Below are 21,790 nucleotides of genomic sequence, written 5' to 3'. Positions count from 1 at the left end.
ACAGTCTGAATGATGGGCCATTTTTCACCAGCTCCATTTTTCCACACAACCAAAGACCTTAATGAAATGCTCCAGATGGGATCAGATATTTATTACATCTATCATTTAACTAGTTTTCTGTTGAGAAACTGTAGTGAAGGGCAGGAGCAGTCATCCCACCCGGCCTTGAACCCGGGTCTACGGGGTGCCAAACCTGCAGCTTGACCGCAACGGCAAAGAGCCAGGCCCACAAACAGGAAAACACCCCCCACCAGACTTGCCACATGAGTCTGAGGGACCTGTTTCCCCCACACGCTCCCTGTCACCTCATCTCTCGTCCAACCCTGGCTTTCCAGAGACCCCGAGTAGCTGCTCACCCCCACAATGCCGACTCCCTGCCATCTCCCGCCGGAGATTGTCTGTTTCCCATAATGACGACTGGCACCTCTGCTCCTGTGCCCCGCGCAGGTGACATCCATTGTTGACATGTTGAGAGAGAGGGGTGGGGCTTGATATCGGAGAGTTCACTGTCAGGGTTCCTATGTCGATCCCGGCAGCCACAGTGTCATTATTGATTGATCATCGAGCGGAATGTAAACATAAATCAATGGGAGAGCTCTACGATACAAATCTAATCTCTCTTAACAATGAAGTGCACCCAAAAGACCTATTTGCTTATACATTTTCCTCTCCATCTCTGTAAGTGTGCAGTTATAGCTGGAACACACTACCACAGACAGCTGCTTATTCACACTACTAAAAAAGTTGTTTCATGTAATCATTTAAAGACCAGTTTCACCTTTAAGGAAATATTATAGGGTCAGAAAATGGAAGAACGTGCACAACAATGTCCTTCTGGTCTCTTCTCTCACACTGAAGCTCAGTACTTTAAAAAATGGCAACTGCAAGTGTAAAATCTCTAATGTGAAACAGAATTCAAAATCTTCCCTCTCACTTTGTTACCTTCTAACAGACTAAAAAACAGATTTACACGCACAAACAGTAGATTTACAGCAGAGTATTGGGCCACCCTTTATGAGTGCCCTCTTTTGTAAAGCATAATTTGCCCTAGGTCAAGCTGGAGGCACAAACACAGACGTGACACCTTGCCACCCTGGTCATACACAATGTCCCTTGGTGGCCAACACCTGCCTCCGACACAGCATTCCTCAAAAGGCCACACCCACTAGATCGGTGTGGGTCTTGGAGTAAGTATTAATCAAGTGTCAATCAATAATAATTATGCATTAATACTTCATAAATGTAAGGGCTCAGGCAAGGACTCAGTCGCAGACCAAGAGAGCTTCAGGTTCCAGGCGGGTTTATTAATGACGGCAGGCAAGTTGCGCAACAAAAGCAGGCAGGGTCGAAAACCGGAAGGCAGTCCGTGGACAAAAGCAGGGTCGGTAACAGAAGCAGGCAGGGTCAGGAACCGGGCAGGCAAACGATCAGGCAACGGGACAAAACGGCAGGCAAAAAACAAAGACGAAGGGCAGGCAGAGTCAAACACGGAGAAATCAGACATCCAAAAAACTGCGGGAACGAAACAGGTACGAAACACACTGCAACGAACTGGCAAACAAGACAGGAACAAGCAGGGTAGAAATAGGGCTGGGCTGATGAGGAGATGGGATGCAGGTGAGCAGGCAGGCAGGTGAAGGTAATGGGGCAATCAGGTGGGCGGGGACCAGGCGGGGAGCGGGGCGGGGCTGGAACACAAGGAAAAACAAAAAGCACATGGACAGGGAAAAACAAAAACACCACAGCTAGGGGGGCGGAGCCCTGACAATAAATGATATCTCACTATGTATGCCTGTGCGTGCATGTGTGTTAAAGACGGTAGACAGGGGTGTGGTATATATATCATAAATATTTGCACGGCATGGTGTGTCTTTACAATGTACAAAGTGTTGTAGCTCTTTCCATGTTATATAGAAGAATACATTACAATACATTTAAATGCAGCTACTGTGTTTCAAAGTAATTACATGGAAAAACAATGGCATATCAATCAAATGTCAGGCAATAAAATGTCAACAACTGACAGCTGCTAAGTTACTGAATATGCCAATCGGACTATAATCAACCACTCATGTTCTTCAAATGCTGTTGGTTCCACTAGTATTTAGTTAGTTTGTTTAATAGCTATACAGGCAGGTTTCTCACACATTCATCAATGAATAGTGGGCTAGGCTAGCTAGCTAGGTTTATACATGGAACAGTAAGATACAGTAAGATACTTGATTTTAAGATGGTCTATTCTGGAGTGAATTGCTCAAACATCTGTTTTCATGTGAGTCTCCCTCCTTTTTCTCAAAATTCCAACCACCCACTCTCATAGCGATCAATAAATTTTTTTTAACCAATGCCTGCATTGAAATGCAGTATGATCCTGTCTGATAAACCTCTGGTGCTTTCACCACTGACTCTTTTTTAACCCATAAATTCAGACACTTCCTTTAATTCTAAATTAACTGGTTGAACGGTGGATACAGTCTCATTTGTCTCACTTATAGTCTCCTGGTAAAGATATTTTTTCCATATGCTGCAAAAGTGTGTTTGCTGGTTCTCATATTAACATGGTTACAGTCAGAAACAGTCTCTCAGCTCAGCATATAAACTGTCTGCAGGTTCATACAGACATTCATCAAACCTCACACTCAGGTAATCATGGGCAATAACTGATTATTATAAGTTATTGTATCCTTATTTAATAAATGCTTCACTCTCCAACATATCTGTGTTAGGAAAATGGAGGATTATTACTATTACATTTATTAAGTCTGAATGGACTTCATCATATGTTCAACTGCACACCACACAATGGTTATAACTAATGCACAGAACGTGTACTGATGTTTTATAACTAATGCCCACTGGCACACAAGAGGAACCTTCCTATTTCTCATTGATTTGCATGAATATATGTGGAGAGATCCCAGTAGATACCAATATGCAATGCAGTGGAAACATTGTTAGAGAATTTGTAAATTCCCACATTGACTGGATTAAAATAATAGCAATAAAAACATACCTTTATGATTTCTGGCATCTCTGGATCCTCTGGGTAAGGGGGTGTAAGGTGTGGCCACAAAGTCAGATCTGGGGTCAGTGGAATCCTGTCAGAAAGCAGAGAAATCAGCCTATCATGTATCAGAACAAGACTGAGCACAACCAGCATGAGGCTTACAGAGGCAGACGTCTCTGTCATACGGTATGTTTAACAACACAGAAGTACACCTTAATTGGCAAAAGAGGTTGCAAAAGTGCACAATATACAAGAAAAGATATTTACTAGCAGGGCTGCAAGTGCCTTGGTAAAAAGAACCCTGCAGCTGGGAAAAAAAAAACATTACAAGTATCTGTGACCTTGATGTTTGACCTCTGAACCTAAGAAGCAGTAAGGTTCAGGGAAACAGTGAGGATAATGTTTGTCAATCACCACCCCCTAACACCTGCTATGTCTCATATTGATATTTATTTTATATGTAGTATTGCAAACACCAAACACAGTTAACACTGAAGAAGACCCCACACAGTCTGGGCTTCCTCCTCTTCCAGTCAGAGTTCAAGCTGCGGCTGCTCACTTATGAATATTTATGAGTGTGCTGACTTAGAAGGGATTTTGTGTCTGAATTATTGGCTGTAACATTCAACCATGCAGAACCTGGACTTTTAAAATGTAAAGCAAAGTCCAACATCTCATTAGAACTGATACACTATCTCTGCCGACACACTGCAGTGGGAGTTTTTGTAGAATTTCTTTTTCATCTTCAATCCCATTTCACAAACACAAACAGCTCCTCAGACTGGGGCATAAAATTTTTGCAACTACAAAAACAGAATTGAAATCTAACATTCAAAATGTTTTTTTTTTCCATAAAAACCACCAGATACATTTGGGTTATCCTTACAATTACCCCCAGACTAAAATTATTGGCCTTCATGAAAAAAATGCAAGGCTTTCCTCCATTTCACAGGGACCACTCAGATGAGGAATGAGCATGGGAGAATAGATATTATTATGGTAAATATTATATTGCAGAGTGGATGGAAATACAGTGATACAGTATAACGGAAGCTAAAATCTGTGCCTAATTGTGAACCTCTGTCATGTTATACAGATTACAGGAGGGAGGTCTGGGGGGAAAGCATTGGCTTCACTTGGAATCAAAATCATTTCGATTTTGGAAACAGGCCTCCGAAGGGCAGCAAAGGTATTAAAGCTGACAACACCAATTTTACACTCCCAAACAGGAACTGCATGACAACCCTTCAGCTACCCCTCCATCTCGAGGTCAGTGAGAATTACTATAGATTCAGTTTTATTTCAATGCACCTTTCAAGTAAGACATAAAAGCAGAATAACATGTGCCAGCCGATAAGTAGTAAGTGCAGCGGATTTCTCTGTAAGCACAGCTTTTCTCAGACAGACACTGTGTACTGCTGATACTTGCAGCTTTCCCCTCTCTGTTGGAGTTTTAGTTTTCTACCCATAGGAAACATAGTAGGAGATGCACACTTCTGGGCAATAGCAGGCGGTAAAGCTCAGGGAAAAGGTCTTTAAATTAAAGAAATGAGACAGAGAGGGAGAGATAGTGAAATTCACATCACTGTAACTGATTGTCCTTGTGCCGTAAATATGGCTACAGACAGGAAGTTCTGGAGCGCTGTTCCTGTTTTATTGCTCTCCATCCAGGGCAGGTGTCATTAATGCAGAGAGGCGCAGGGTGCTGGTTTTCATTACTCCTGCACCCTACCTACCCACTCCCTGCTATTTGAAAGGGGTTTGAGGAGGACTGAGCTGCTGGTGAGCCATGGTCAGAATTATAGGTCAACAGCAGGTCAGGCTGCAGCAGAGGGCAGGGCCTGTAACACGCTGCTGTGCATTGAACCTCCAACAGGTGGCATGGGAATGTTGCTTTCCAAAGCCCTGCCTCCTTGGCTACAGCTCCTGTCATTCCTCGGCAGCCTGCCCTATTTGCAAATTGTCCTTTATCAGCTGTTTAAGAGGAAGGGCCCGGAGTAGAAGCAGCTGGGTGTGCAGAGGTCTCTGATAGGTTAGAACACAGCTCTGTAACCTATAAAGGAGCAGAGTGGGCTGTTCTTTTAAGGTAACGCCTGCATTTGAAAGTTTGTGGAGGTTTATCACTTAATGCTGATATCTGATGCCTTTTCAAAACCCACACTCCACTTCTACTGGATAGAATTCAGAATCTCTTTAAAATTTGTAGGAGACTAAATAAATATATATTACTGAGAGGTTTTTTGTTTCTGTTATTTTTTCCTACACTATAGTACCTGAAGTGGCCTTTATAAATGAAATGGTGGATGCAGGGGAGACAAAGCACCTCCTTTATTGGAAAACATAGCACAGAGTGACAAGTAATCTAATACCGAGCTCTAAGAGTATGAGCTTTCAGAGGCACTCACACCAAAATTGCTTTGTTACTTAAGTATTTTAAAATGGCTGTTTGATATCTGCATGGACTGGAGAACAAAGAAAAGCGAAGAAAGCAAAGCAAACAGTACAAGCACAGCTGTTTCACTTATGTATGGAATATCCCAGTCACAGTTTTATAGTATGTGGATATAGCACGTAATCAGACTTTAATGAAAAGCTGTCTTGCCAATTTTAAGAAACTGATCCTCTTAACATTAACAGTGCATAAAAGAGTACCTCTGAGAAATAAACAGGACCCCAGGATGTATTTTACAACAAAATCGAACTTTCCTGGAGCATTGTTTCTGTTCCTGTCAGCAAACTGACAAGCTTTGCTTGGTTCTGTTCTCATGTGAAGAAAAAGTGATGTATCTGTTGCGCTCATGTCTGGCACAGAACTGTCTGCAGCAACACAGACATGACATCCAGCTACCTCATTGCCAGTGATTCAGTTGCTCTGGTCATAGTGGTAAATCATTTAGCATTAGGCCTGAACAAACACCACATGTTTGGAAAAAATAGATTGCCCATGCAGATAGAAAATTTATGAATACATTAAAATAAAGAGGTCAGCTATGGAGTTTGATGTCTGTCCATACATGAGAGTGGAAGCTCCACAAACTCCTGACTGTTTGCACATGTGGAGCTCACATGTTGGCGGCTGGTGCTGGGCTCCGGCGTCCTGAACCTGGATTTAAGAGATGCCTCCACCCTGCCCTGACTAATTTCCTCTCAGCTCTGCAGATCAGAGGCACTCCCCACCGCTGTCCCTCATAATCCTGCATCTTATCTACAATTATTTTTTCCAGTTGCCACATTATTAACACCACTACCCATGGTCAGTGGAGGCCTGGCAGGACAGCCCTCACCTCCCGCCCATCCCAGCAGCCACGGCATCAATCATGCGCTGCTTGGAGAGCTGCCCGCTGTCCACAACAGAGACACTTGTCCCTCCCCTCTGTCTGCTGATCAAATGCTCAGAAGATTAATCTGGGGCCCCGCCCATTTCCTCCCTCTGTGACCCCCTCCTTTCACAATGCCCAATGACCCCCTTCCCCACATGAGAAAGAGAACTCTCGATAATGGGAATCCCCCCGAAACACACTTAAAGAAAGGGGGGGGGGGGGGGGGGTTGGGGCTTAATTTAAATCTCAGCTGTTACTGGGCCTTTCTGAAAGCCTGGTGGATGTGACCTGTCTTTGATCACCATCCATGAGGTTTTACACAAACATAATCAAAAGCCCAGGGTTGCTGTGAGCAACATGGAGTGATTCATTTCTCAGCCGCTTGGTGCACACAAGGCTAGTGGCTTCCCCTGTAGCGCTTTCTTACAGAGCGCTTTATGCACATACAAATGTCTCTTTATTTTCTTTAAAACTAACTGGTCAACATAACTGGAACTGGTCTTTAACTTCTTTTGAACTTCTTTTCTAAATTATTTATTTCATCAGCACACAGGAGACAGTGCAGTCTATGTGCATGTTGGACTGCGCATGCTGCATGAGCTACACATGTTCTTGCCAGCGTGTAAAACACATGCACAGGTGCGTCCAAACAAGCACCACTGGTTCCAATGCAGACTCACTGTTTTCCAGCTGTTCTTTTTTCAGTCAGGTTAAACCAGGCCGATTTAAAAATGGGTCTGTTCCACCCTCCCCCACTCAAACACGTTCCCCTCATTACATGGGGCCAGAGCCTCTGCGGGTTAACGGTTTGACAGATGCCTTCAGTCCCGTTAAACGTGCTCGATGTTCCCAAGAGCAAGAGGGGGGAGGTGCCGACTGCCACCACTGCAGTTCCAGCTCTAGGCAGAAAGGGGCGCTGCAGTGCAATGTATTGTATTAAAAGCGTCCAGGCATCCAGAGGACACAGCTCGACACACATAGAGAATTGTTTTAATTTGCTGGGCCCGAGGCATGTGCTGGGTGTTCGCATCATTATTGTCTTTATATGGTGTGAGTTATCACGGCAGTTTATGATAATGCAGCAGAATTTACAGGCTCAGGAAGGAGAAATCTATAATAATGGCTTTAGCAGGGAGTACAGCGGCGGTGCCTATCCCTGCGGGGCCAGGCCATCTGAAAGCCATCCCTCTGCTAAATGTCACAGTGCAAGATGGCTATTCTCCTGGAGAATACATCACACAGGAATCTTATCAAGTGCTTTTAATCCCCCTGCCCCCCCAACAATCAACGCTACCGAGTGGGAAGTGGCGTGCAATCATCACCGCGGTGAAGGGGAAGCACTCCGGCTGCTTGAACAGCTTCCTGACACTGTACAGCCCTTTTGAATGGGCACTTCCTGTTTCCTGTGACATCAGGTGCTCAGTCTGACAAAGGGCACAACCGAATCTTGCACAGCTGCTTCCGGTGACCCGTCCCCCCACAACCCCCCACCCTCCACCAGGGAATACAATTTCATTACAGCTGGAGAAACAGCGACACTCCTTATCCCCCTCCACATCTGGACAAGCAGACAAAGTGCAAAAACGAAATAAATCTACCCTGACAGCCACATCAAAGGCTTCAGCCAGGGGCTTAGTGCCACTCCAGGCACAGGAATGCTGTTGCTAAGCGCCAGCCTATGACCTCTCAGACCCGAAAAGAAGGTTCTTTTTCCCCTTTAAGAAAGTGAGAGGAGGAGAACCAGAAAAGGGAGGCTTGGGGTTTTGAGGCAATCTCGTTGCTCAAAGCAATTGTTAGAAGAAACAAGATCTCTGTTATGTTTTCTCATGACACCACTTCCACTTTTTTGTGCTTGCAAAAGACACGTATAAAAATGTCATTTGATATGTTTTCACTTTGGGTCTGTATCAAGGATGTCTTTGTGCATGAAACCTCCCCCAACCTCCCTTCTTTTCCTTTTTTTAAACTTGTGCATATTTCTGAAGTCCTGAAATAATGACATGCAGAGGCTGCTACACTGTATCAACATTTAATTACAAATGTGTGCTGGTCTGACACGCGTTTTCACTGTATTTCATGTTACATTTATAGCATGCCTCTCAAGCTGGATAAACACAACCTCTACAGCAAATAAGAACAAGCACATACTGAAATCTGGATGCGAAACTACAGCAAAGAAAGTAGAGCAAACTGCTGTTTGTCAGTCATTTAAATGATTCCTAGAAAATCACAACCCTCTGACTGGCATGAAATGTGTGATGGGTGATATCATGAACGCAGTGAGTCTGATCTGGGTAAATCTGTGTCAACTTGATTATGTTTCTGTATGCGACATGGCATAATGATTTTCATGTTTCATTATCACTATGTTCCCTCTAGGTCTTTTCATATTTACAGTAAAGAGCACTCTAGTGGTTAATTTACTTCACAACTTGCCAGAAACAGTACTCCTTTTTATACAGACCTGTATCCCATGAAATAATTCAAGCAAGTGGAACCCAACAGAAAATTTTAGAAACATGCTTACAAGATTAATTAGCATCATACTGCAGCCACTTTTAATGCTCAGCTAACCTTTGGTATCATGTTAAGAATTCAGCCCACAGCCCTTACAATTGCTCTAAATATTTCAGCTGACACATTTCAGCTTGAATTAAAAACCCCACATCTGCATCTGATTTTCCTAGATTCATTTTCAGCTTCCTTATGTTTTAACAACAGTTTCTTGACACGGAATCTCACTTCATTTTGAAGCAATTGAAACCAACCCTGTAAAAAAGTTCAATATTCAATTTGTGGAGGTTAAACCAAACCTCGGATTTGATGAGAACATCACAAACGTGTGTAATTAAGTCTGTCAGAGCAAATGTTATTCTGGACACTGAAAAAGAGTGAAACTCAGCAAAAGAAAGACCACTATGGAGGGAGTGGGCTTAAGCAGGGAGGTATTATGGTTTTGACCTACATGACAGTGCTTTTTAAGGGTGATGGTGATGTATTTTATTTATTCTTATTCTTATTGCTGCCATGTGTAAAAATGTATTAATTCTGTTTTCATAAGGCAATGGCTCTAAAAAGACTAAAAATTTGATGTTTTGGTGCCCTTGACCCGCTAGCTAAAAGAAACTTCAGTGCACCATGCTCAGCTTGGGGAGGGGGCATCAAGTATGTATTCAATGATTTACCTGTTCCACCTGACTAAGCCAGTCCTGTGTGAGCAGGCCATATGATTGTTGATCACAGGTGGTGCTGCTCTGGCTTGGCATGTGAGGTCAGACACAAAGTTCTCGTGGATTGGTGTTGAGACAAGCAGAGGCTGTGTACTACAGGCAGTTAACAGTTGGCCCCTCCAATTCACACAATTCATGAGGTTGCATTTTAAAAGGCTGTGTGACCTTTCTTCGGCTGGGTGTTTTTGGTGCCGGTGGTGGTCATTTATGCCGTTCCTTCTAATTTTAGTCAGACATACATTGCAGCTAGGGGCTACTTCACATTTTTTTATGAAGTATTTCTATGCTATTTGGTAAGCAACAGTTCTACCTGTACTCAGCATAATTGCTTCATCACACTGACTGAAATTACAGAGATGTGATATCCCTTCACTCCAAGCACCCAGTGGTATTATGGCTGCATTAAGAGATAGCTAGAAAGCTATAATGGGTGGGCTGCTATGAGATTGGGTAACCTGTCCTAAAAAAGTGTACCTAAATCACAGACACGGTGCTGTTGACAGATCCATAAGTTTTCATACATATTCGCAGTAATCCATTTGTGTTCTTTCTAACATCCATTCTAACACATGTATGTTCACTAAATAAAAACTACAATCTGGACCAACTGTGATTTTACAACTGATCCTTTTTGTGTTTTTACAGGGTATGTATGTTTTTTTGTAAAACACCTAAATGCACTTTAACAAGGGTTTGACAGATTCTCTCTTACTGTACACAAAACCAAGCACAGATGTCTCTAGTCTACCACACACACACTCTTAACTGCAACATGTTGTGTGGCCATCTGATCCGAATAGGAGCTGTATCTAACATCAGAAGTGTGTTGATGAATATATTCAATAGGTGAAGATTCTTTGAACACGACTGTTACACTCGGCTGTCTGGAATGCTTCCTCCACAATTAGAATCGTTGACACATTTGAAGAGCTAGAAGGAAAAAGACTCTGAAGTGATGTGCGAACTTAAAGGAAATTAGTTCTTTTCAGGAGTGAAATGGGAAGGTTACTTAGCAAAGCTTAACTCAGTAGCACAGCTCTCTGAAATGTACATTTCATTCCACCCTCCTGTGAAAACAGCTCTGTTCTTTGCTTTCACTCATGGAAGATCACAGGAGGAACCAACACTAATTGTGACTCAGGGTGCACTTGTGGGAAAATAAAAAAACTGAGATGTGTCTAAATAATGTGATTTCCTGATGCACTCCAGGCAGATACACAGACATATGCACACACCCACACACACACACACGCACACAGCACTTCACAGTTAGGCATCTGTCAGTTTCTCTATTAAATGTAGGGCATTTTGACACCTGCGACACTTCACCGATGAACAAAACACCTCAAAAACAACAGACTGATCCACATGTTTCAATTTCCATTTTACATTAAATTCTGGGATTATTTAATAGTCTGTAAACATTTCAGCCTCTTATTATTCCAAAATATGGTCTACTTTCAATTTGACACCCCCACCCCCTCCACAAACCTACTGTCTCCTTCCTTATGGCTCTCCCCCTCCCACTCACCTTTCCCTCCACCTCCACCTTTTAACTGTGAGCAGGGAAAAGCACACCTCATCCTATCTCCCCACATCTTCTCTGCCACCCTCTGACCTCTCTGACCATTGACTCATCCGCCACCCTACACCCCAAGCTCCCCACCTCTTTCTAATGTATCCCACCTTCACATCCCTGCCGTGGGAGGGCTTCAGCTTACTGTGCTGACTGGAGGGCTACTGACGTCTGCTGGTTACAGAGCTGAGCTTGGAACTCACCTGATCTGCATCACACCTGAGCCACGTAAGCTGCCCTTGATAGAGGTGTTAATGAATTAATGAACAGATTTATACAAATAGAATTACCTGAATTCATAGGAATGATGAATTAATAATAACAACAAAAACAGCTTCAACAATAACAATATTAGTTTCTCATATGACCCTGACGGCCCTTTAAGCAATACATAATAATAATGCATAATCCGTATGTACAGGGGCTTATTAAAAGGGGTATTTTGGCATCAATAAAACTACTGCATATCTTGTGTGCATATCACCAGAATTCTAAGACCAAAAACTGCACAACATGCTGACACTACCACACCTCCTCAGTGCAGAGAGACTCGATAAAGAGCACACGTTAACAGGCAGGATCAAGGGGCTGACGAAGCCAGATTCATGGGATGCTAGTGGCCTTTTCAGGCCTCTAAGGAGAGGCCTTGCAGGAATATTGCACCTCCCCACTTCATTCTGTGAGACAGTAAGGACTCGTGAAGGTGAATGGCTGGAAACCCTGGATAAAAATTAAATAAATAGTAACTGTCTTAAACTGTAATTGCTCTCCTTTGCTGAGCATGCTCTCAGATGTATAAACATGATTTACTATCAGCTCACAACTACAAATCATGGCCTGAGGAACACTTGCACTATGAAATTGTTTAATCTCATCAAGTCCTGCTTTCACAGCAAGCTGTAAATCACAAAGTCTTTGTTATCATAGACCTCCACGGGCACCTCCCAGCCAGGCAATGCATTGTGGGTATATATAATCTTGACTACAGTAACAGCCAGGGTCATCGCCGACTGAAGAGCTTTCATATTAGCCGTGGTGCAGCTGGCGTGACACAAGGCTATGATGGATATCTCATTTCCAGCAGTCGGCATCTCTTCCCAGCAAATTATTACCGCATAAATTTCTTGTCAACAGAAAACGTGCAAGTTAAAGATTTTTCACGATTGCATCTGCAAACTAAACAGGACCATGAATCAATTTTCCAGTTAGTGAGTACACCGTGGGTCAGTTTAATGAACGATTTTAAACTTTGTCATAAACTCCCAGACAGGCCAATATCCACACAACAGCCCTGCAGAACACTGGGTGATGACAGCTTTGCATGAAGCATATTTATGTGAAAAAAGAGGAATTGGCAGCTGGGCGAGATATTAAGCTGTATTAATGCACAGAAAAAATTAAAAAACATTTTCTACCACATCTTCAATCAGTATCATCAAAGTTACAGACCTCCCTTTTACTGTTTGTACAAAACCAGGACATTTAAAGAAAGTATTGGCATGCAATATTTATGCGTGCCCGAGCGACATTTGTCTAATGCATGTCATTTATTGGGGACTGAACCTCGCGATGTAACAAGCTGAGAGATTTATGGTTATTTTTCCTCTTTTAACGTAAATGCAATTACACCTGATAGGGCCCTGCTGTGACCCCAGAGTGAATGTCCACAAGGACATTCGGGCACTTTACGACTTCTTGTTGTCAACCTAGGGAGAGCTGTCTTTTCCTAAACGCAGTGGGGCTGGGACACAGAGCTCCTCTCCCTGTGTGGATAAATGTGACTGCTGCATATGAGGGTGGTTATTAACCGAGTGGTGTGACTGGCACCGTGAATGTACAGTCTGCTCTGCACTGTATGATTTGGATGTTCAACATGCAATACAGTGAAACATCTTTGTATCCCTGAAGTGTGCAGTAATTTCAGAAACTGCTGCTGTGCAGTGCCTAGGTAGGGGCTACATAGTGCTGTTGTGAGATGTGGGTCACCACACTCTTCACTGTAAAGCACTTTGGGATCACTAAAAACACTGTATAAATGCTATTCAATCTTAGTATTAACAGCATTAATGATGCAATGGCTAAATATCAAAAAATGTACATAAACTATAAAAATTAGTGTAACATTTTGGCAAAGAGTCAATGTCGAAGTAACACATCTAAAAAGAGCCACAAGCATCTAATATCATTTAATTACTGTTTTCTTTCACTAGCGTTTGCCCAGAGCTGATGGCACATTAAGGCTCCTGTTGTGAAATTAGCCTCACTGAGGACTGTGAGATCAGGACTGTGAAAGAAGTCTTCCCAGCCTATTTTTTTTTACCATAAACCGCTTGACCATTCTTCTCCTCTGACTGTGAACCCAGCCCACATCAAAAAGGTGCATGTCGTAACTATTGACCCCTCATTGTCGTAACAAACGGTATGGTCCTGAAAAGTGTGAGGTTGACCAGCACTCTTGCTTTTTCCATGGACTTGGCCTCTTACAAAAAACTGACAAATTAAAAATATGAATTGAGAGACAGACTGCAAAATGTCCCAGCATCACCTGGTGTCAGGTTTAAAAAACAATCCAATAAATAAATGAATATATTTTGGATTTAAGTGTGGCGCATTTTTTAGGTATTCGGTTTCTTCAAATAACAACTCCCAGTTTGGTCCAGGCCACCCGACAGAAAGGAACAAAGGAACAGGAGCATTTGGTATCAAAAGGCCTGGCTCTGAGCAGTTGCTTGACTTTGGCCTGAAAAAAAAACACAAAGGGATGCGGGGAAAGAAAGCTCATGGTCAGGCACAGACACTGCCTTAGACGTTCCTCTCTGCCTGCACCAACTTGAATATGTTTTCTTTCGATACAAAGCTCTCTCCGCAGACAGGCGTGATTTATTATTTATAATGCTTGCAGCCCGTCCCTGGTTAGACCCGCAGAACTCAGTTTTACTTCACTTCCTACTTTAATCTGTCTCTCAGTGTGATAAATTAGCACGCGGCGGCCTGCCAGCTCCCCTCTCTCTTTGGGCTCTTGTTTATCTCTGCCTGTGACAAGCCCAGAAAAGCGTCTCTCTCTGTGTGAGAAATGCATCTTTGGTCAAGTCGGCCTTTTTTCCTTGACAATATTGTGTCAAACAAACCTGTCATAATGGGGGCTGAGGCACTTTGTTATTAGCTAATAAATTATAGAGTATTTATTGCCTGTGATCCTAGCCCCCCCATCCCCCCCGCCCCCTTAATAGTGACACATTTGTGGTGAATTAAGACTGGTTTTATAAACTAGGCTAAGGGCCAGTAACAGCTCCTGCCTGTGAATGTTTTCTGGCCCCCCTACCCCTGCCACCTGCCCAGCACAGTGCTAAATAACAGGTCCTGTCAGGCAGTGCTAAGCTAGTGTGTGTCACTGGCAAAGGCAGGACCCACTGGGCATAATTCCACCCCTCAGGCTAATTTCTTGTATCAGTAGCTTTGTAATCTTGCGCCATAAGCTAAGGGGGTTGACGCTCAGGAATTCAGTCTGGAGGTGCAGTGTCAAACTTTTTCAGTGGGTCCCAGCCAGGCCCTGGCTCTCTGGAAAGCTTGCTTATTTACACCAGGAACCGTGCGAGCTGCCAGAGGTCTTGTTCTCCTGCAGATGTTTTGTTTGTGCTGTGGAAGGCCTTGCTGCATGATTTGGCAGGGAAGGGGGAAAGGAGGGAAGGGAACCTGTTCCCTACCTGCCCAGTTTAGGGCCTCTCCTGAGTCTAGGTTCCAGAGACTGGCCTGGCACCTTGTCTTTCCCATTGAGTGTAAATCAGGCTAGGGACCCCACTGCTGCATTTGGCACACCTTCAGAATGCAACTCTGGCAGAAAGTGGACTGAGACCTTGACCAAATCTAATGCATTGTGCAGCGATACAGAGGGTTGTGCAAATGCTTTCCAAGTAGACCTGACTCGATACACCACAACAGTGGCCAATCCAGGCTTGGACCAGACGAAAGCGTTGTCATTTTGCAGGCATACTACGGTGACCCTGACCTGTTGGCTGCGACAACACTCAACCCCGTTTCCTGTACCAGAGACCAGAAGCAGGTCACAGAAAGGTTCCAACACTTGTGTGATGTGGTGTCCCCTGTAGGTCCTATTTGCACCGCAAGGCCTCCACCTCAACCTGCTGCTGTTCCCTTCACGGCCACAAGGTGGCCCATAGGGCATACAGGCAAAGCTCCCACAGCGTTAGAGAAAGGGAGGCCCATTTCTGCCTGTCTATGGCCCACTTCCATTCCAACAAGCTGCTGTGCTTCCTGCTGCTTTCATTCTGTGATTCTCTCAATCTAACAACATCCATGTCCTCCAAAACTCCAGCTGAAATTCTACAATGTGAGGCCTTTTTATGTACAGTCACCATATGAATACCAGCAATAGTGCTAAAAGTCCAGCACACACTCCGTTCCTGAGCTCACTTTCTCACTCTCCTAAGTGAGTCTGTTTTGTCTCAGCAAACCCTGCTCAAGTAAAAGGGCTTTATTTTGCAAGTTACTATAACCAGCAACTACAAGGATATTTTGGTTCTGTTACAATAGTCTACAGCTACTGCACTGCACTCCATCATTTTTAATTTGTTGTGCTCAGCAATCGTTAAAGATTGAAAAATTCTTGAATCATTGTCTGATTTTTCACACAAAATTCTTCTTGAATCATTGTCTGATTGTTCACACCTGTTTGTAATTGGTCTTGAATGTTTGCTGTATTTAAACCCTGCCTGTTGTTGTGTTCCTTGCTCAGTCTTGAGCTAGCCTCTAATTGTGTGCCCTCCCATGCCCAAGTCTGCTTGTGGTTAGCAAAGATTCTTTGTTTTTTGAAATCCTTCCGTGTTGTTTGAAGTATCTCTGCATCAGGGTCCTTCCTGCTCACCTTTACAAAGCTACAGTATATATTCATTTAGCCATTCTATGTGAAAAATCCAGAGCTGAGTACAGACCTGATTGATAGTTATTAATAAATAACATGAACTTGGATTAATTATTAATGTGTTCTTTTACATAAATAGGTTGATAGTTGTCAGGGGCTCAGGCAAGGACTCAATCGCAGACCACAAGTGCGTCGGTTTCCGGGCAGATTTAATGAAATCGCAAGGCAGATCGTTAAACAGTTCACAGGCAGGGTCTAAACCAGAGAGGCAGTCCAAGGGAAAATGCAGGTATGGGAAAGTCGGAACAGGCAGGGTCGAACAACGGGCAGGTAGAGAGATCGGGCGAACAATACAGAGCGGCAGGCAATAAACGGATCAAAAAACAGGCAGGTCGAAAACGGGAAACGGCAAACAGACGGAAAAACGGCGGGGACGAAACAGTCAGAAAATACTGCTACGAACTAGCAACAATACAGAGGCACGCAGGGCAGATATAGGGCAGGGCTGACAAGGGGATGGGAAGCAGGTGTGCAGGTGGGCAGGTGAATGCGATAAGCAATCAGGCTGGTGGAGAACCGGGCGGGGAGCAGGGCAGGGCTGAAACACAAGGGAAAAACAAAAGCACATGGGACGGGAAAAAACAAAAACACAACAGCTAGGGGGCGGGAGCACTGACAGATAGTGACCATAATAATAAAGAGATTATGCTCAATTTAAGTAACACAGATCTTTTATCATTGCATGTAAGGACTGAAAGTAGCAATTTACATTGATAAAATCATAAATCATAAAAAAATGTACATTGTAATTTATTATGTCATGAATGTATGTTTACACTTGAAAATCAGACAGCTCTATACATTCAAGTGTACAGTCAAGCCTGTACATAAGTATTCACCACCTATTGAGAGAGACAAAATTCAGAATATTAGCTGTGATTACTCATTAGCCCCACTGAAACACCCTTAGCCTCTGCACATTCATACACTGGCAGCTAAGACCATATGTCAACACGGTATTCGATGTATTCTGTGAGGAACTCAGAGAAAAACACAACAGCTGGTGGTTACCACATCATAAAGGTGTGTCCTTCAAACAATCCTCCTTGTTGGTTTAACCTAACCTGGATTCCAGCCCATACACAAGGTGAATGCCTGCTCCCGCATGGGGCTCTTCCACACATTTAATACAAGAGAAACAGGACCAGAGGAGTGGTACCTCTCCGTAGCCTTTCTAATGCTGCAGCTTGACTCATCTTGCTCCCAGAATCATTTTTAAAGGAGCCCTTTCAGTTTATGCCAGTGAAAAGGAGGCATTCACAGTCCTAAAGGTTCATAGTTTAGTCTGGAACAAAGGAGGAGGTACAGAGAGTGAGAGAAAGAGAACTTGTGTTCAGACCCGAGAGAGATAGCGCAGTCATTATCCTTTCCTCGATCACACGCTTGAAATCGCCATACCCTTCACTGTAACCCTTCTCCTCCTCTGGTTTTCATCTGAATAGCTTTTTTATCTCAGCACTTCTATTTGTAAGCCTTGCTGGGGGGCAGATCTTTCTGATATATTAATTGCAGGGCACTTAAGTACCAGGCGATTAACATAAAAATCCTTCTGAAACAAGCTAATAGTCTATGATAATTCTTGCATGGCATTTGTCTGTCTATCAGCACATTGCTTCTAGCTGTAATTTTAACAAGGGGCCATAAAATACCATTTTCAACAAGTTAATTTACACATAATTAATACCAGAAATCACATCCAGTTGAGCTATACCACCCCATTAACAATCTGAGAACTATAATATAATTAAACTATTTTCTTTTATGAACATATTCATTAAATCGTGTGCTCAGAAGATCTCAGGCTTTCGGTCATGAATGCAGTGTCGAAGGGAACAATCAGAAAGGCACCCCCTCTAAGGGCCACGTCTCGTATGGGCCAGATCCATTGCCTCTGAAAGGAACAGACTTCACACTCCTTGATAAAGGTACTCCCAATATACTAACATTAAATGTTCAGAAATAACAGAACACTCACTATTCAATAACCTGTCAATATTTGTTAACAGAAACACAATTTTACTGTCACAAATTTAGGGCATATATACCAGCAAACTTTGAGTTTTGGACCCCAAATTCCCCATTAATATTGATTGCACAAACATGTGGCAGTTTTTGAGGGGAGTGTCAGAAATGAGAGAAGTCAGCAACTTTGGTAATAGGTACTGTGGGACAACACCTGGTTGAAATGCAAACAATTATGGGAAGAGTAGCAGAAATGTGTACCTGGCTGATTTAGGCAGGCTGGGGATTCCCTGACACATGGAGCCACAGTAGCCCCTCCCATCAATCCCACTGTAGACCGGAACCAGGCATTTAAAGCTGGACTCCATTTACTGTAAGTCCACACCAATTACATTTGTAATAAATTCTGGGAAAATGTGGGCAGATCAGCCATCTTGCTCAAAATATATGGAAATATATCCATTAAGGAGCTAAAGGGTAACCCCCCCCCCCCCCCCCCCCCCACACACACACACACAACATTTCCATATATGCATGTCCAGACGGGTGACAAATTAAAGGGAAACCCTGAATAAATGACTGGAGAAACATAACAAATGCAGATGCTTCCACACAGGTGTACTGCATGGTACAATTAAGCAATTAACATCCAATCATACTCTGTGACATGTATAAAAATGATGAGCAGGCCCAGTTGATCTCGATTTTGGATCAAGATGGCAAGAGGAAAAGATCTAAGTGACTTTGAAAGAGGGTTCATTGTTGAGGCACGGATGGCAGGAGCTTCAGTCACAAAGACTGCTCAACTGGCTAGTGTTTCAATAGGAACAGTGACTAAAGTGAAATCTGCATTTAGATCTATGGGAAAGACATCAGTAAATATGGTCGGAAATTGTGGTCGATGGCCATGATGCTTGTGCATTAGCGCGATATGTAAGGAAAAACAGAAGAGCAACTCTTCCTCAGGTGACTGAGAATGTCAATGCAGGTCGTGATCAGACTGTGTCAGCAAGAACAGTCCGTCGACCATTACATGAATGAATGCACATTTGAGAGTTCAGTGGTGCAAAAACCATAGGCACTGGTATACAGAGATGTGAAAAAAAGTGATATGGTCAGATGGGTCATCCTTCACCATATTCTCAACAAGTGGGCGAGTGCATGTGTGTCGTACACCAAGAGAACGGTACAGGCCTGAATGCTTGACCCCTACAGTGAGGGGGTCCGGTGGCTCTGTTATGCTGTGGGGGGCATTTTGCTGGCATGGTTTTGGTCCACTTGTCCCCTTAGAGGGAAGGGTCACTGCAAATCAATACAAAGTTGTTCTGAGTGATCACCTTTATCCTATGATGAAACATGTCTATCCTGATGGGAGTGGTCTCTTCCAGGATGACAATGCCCCCATCCATAGGGCACGAGGGGTCACTGAATGGTTTGATAAGTATGAAAATTATGTGAATCATATGCTATGGCCTTCGCAGTCACCAGATCTCAACCCAATTGAACACCTATGGGAGATTTTGGACCGACATGTTAGACAGCGCTCTCCACCACCATCATCAAAACACCAAATGAGGGAATATCTTTTGGAAGAATGGTGTTCCATCCCTCCAGTAGAGTTCCAGAGACTTGTAGAATCTATGCCAAGGCACATTGAAGCTGTTCTGGTGGCTCATGGTGGCCCAACACCTTACAAAGACACTTTATGTTGGTTTTTCCTTTAATTTGTCACCTGTCTGTATAGTTAGATGGCCATATCATTATACAGATCCATTCCCATGTTAGGGCATGTATTCACCTTTCCCAACAGCTCTTTCTGTAGCTGCTCAGTGGAGGTATGGAGGTATGACATACCCACCCCTATCCCCGGCAGAATGAAGCCAATGTGTTCTGCCTGTGAGCTCCCAGTCACTGTTGGCTGGTGACATGGTTGGGATCAAACCCGGGCGCCGTAGCGCTTAGGCTACACTCAGAATGAGTGCTTTTACCAACTGAGCCACTTGGGAGCCCGGCATTAGGTTTCTTCCCATATTTTTTTCCCTTTAGTCATACCTGATGCAGCAGCACAAAGTTCAGTGAAATTCTTCCGGGGCGGAAAAAAATCACTTGTATCTCTATGTTGGTTAACTTACCTATTAGCTTTGAAAAACACGTAGCATATGTTTTCACTCTTTATCTTTGCAGCCATGTGTTTCTATCTACCACATGGAAGCAGCATAGTGCTGTTGCTGTGATATCAACATTGAATAGATAAGAGTGGCATTTTTCCCCCGGAAGCACTTCACATGGCTTCGGAAAACTAGAGGTGTGCTCCCGCATCAGGTATGACTAAAGGGAAAAAACATACGAGAAGAAATCTAACACCACGATAGCTGTTATTGCGCTAAAAATAGCTGTTTGATATATCGCAATGGCTATATTGTACAGCCCTACCTGTGTTTTTTATTCTACTCTGCAGTAGCTTTGCTGTTCTGAAGTGACCATTAAGGATAACAAGCCAAACATTTCCCTCTCTCTTTCTCCAATTACAGCACATCAGGGTTGGGAAGGTTACTTTTAATATGTATTCCAGTACAGATTACAGAATGCTTGCCCTAAAATGTAATTTGTTAGATTACTCAAGGTAAGTAACATAATCTAAATACTTTGGATTACTTTCTGAACACTGTGTTTTTAATTTTTAAAAGTATGCAAGTCAAAGTGTAAATATACTGGTTGGGTGATTCTCACAAACTATGTCCAAGTGATGTCAAAATCTAAATAGCTAAACTTGAGTGATTCTTTTACTGTAATACATAAAATACAGTGTATTTTTAATTATGATAACATAAGCAAGATGGAATGATGGAAGAAACGTTCTTAGCGGTTTTTTAAAGAATGTTCATCCAACTAAGGTTCTGAACGGTTATTTTTAGAATGTTCACTTATCATTGTTGTGGCTAACATTTTGGCAGCCCCATGTTAAGTCTATGGGCATTTCATTGCGGTTTCTTCAGAATTGTAAATGTTAATTCAAAAATTGTACATTACATGAAAATGTGAGTTAGAAAAGGCACGAGCCACCCTAAATACATTGTGAGTGAGAAAAGAGTAGTTTAACCATTTGTAACGTAGGCTATAATTTGTGTAGTGTAAAATTGTTGGAGTAATTGCAGTTTTGAACATATGAAATTTCACTTGTTTTGTCACTGTATCTACTTGTTAGCTAGTTAGCTTTAATACTATACCTATTAGCCTACTAGCTAGCTGAATAGCTAATCCAATGCAGCCAAACTATGTAAGATAGCTAGCTAGTGATCAATGGGCCTTCTTCATGTAAATATGGCGACCTTCCAGTCTGAGCCAACAGGATGTATCTTGACTTCCAGTTAGCCATCTTCCTGGAATTTTGGCAGATTTGCCAAAGATCTGAAGAACATCAGAGAAACACACATCTTCACCGAAGGTAGCCATTGTTGACCAGATGTAACTTTACCCCCTGTTGCTTTCCAATATGGTGGCGTGAAAAAGGCCTATATTAGCTCAAATAATGAAAAAGAGAACTTACTTCAAGATGCTTCTTAGAGGTCAACTATTTTGAAGCAGATAGCAGTTTGGTTGCTTGCAAACACAGCTTGCATTGTACTGTTATGTTGCAATTTGCGACCTTTGCCAAAGTATTTCCACGACATAAACACGTTGTGCTTGTTGCTTTCTGTCTCACTCTCCATTCTACTGTCTTATGAGTCAGGCAGGCTGCGCGCTTTTTTCTTCTTC

The 21,790-nt window shown here is 43.0% G+C and overlaps 1 protein-coding gene across 1 annotated transcript in view; it reads right to left on the bottom strand.

The window, feature by feature from the left end:
- Positions 1-21,790, bottom strand: part of lrmda (leucine rich melanocyte differentiation associated) — a 367,284-nt gene that overhangs the window by 35,911 nt on the left and 309,583 nt on the right. Inside the window, exon 6 of the mRNA XM_036546697.1 lies at positions 3,014-3,098. Coding sequence (XP_036402590.1) covers positions 3,014-3,098 — 85 coding nt within the window. The remainder of the gene's footprint in view (positions 1-3,013; positions 3,099-21,790) is intronic.

This window comes from Megalops cyprinoides, chromosome 15, assembly GCF_013368585.1.
Source record: "Megalops cyprinoides isolate fMegCyp1 chromosome 15, fMegCyp1.pri, whole genome shotgun sequence".
NCBI classification, from domain to species: domain Eukaryota; kingdom Metazoa; phylum Chordata; class Actinopteri; order Elopiformes; family Megalopidae; genus Megalops; species Megalops cyprinoides.
This window is presented reverse-complemented; position numbering and strand designations above follow the sequence as displayed.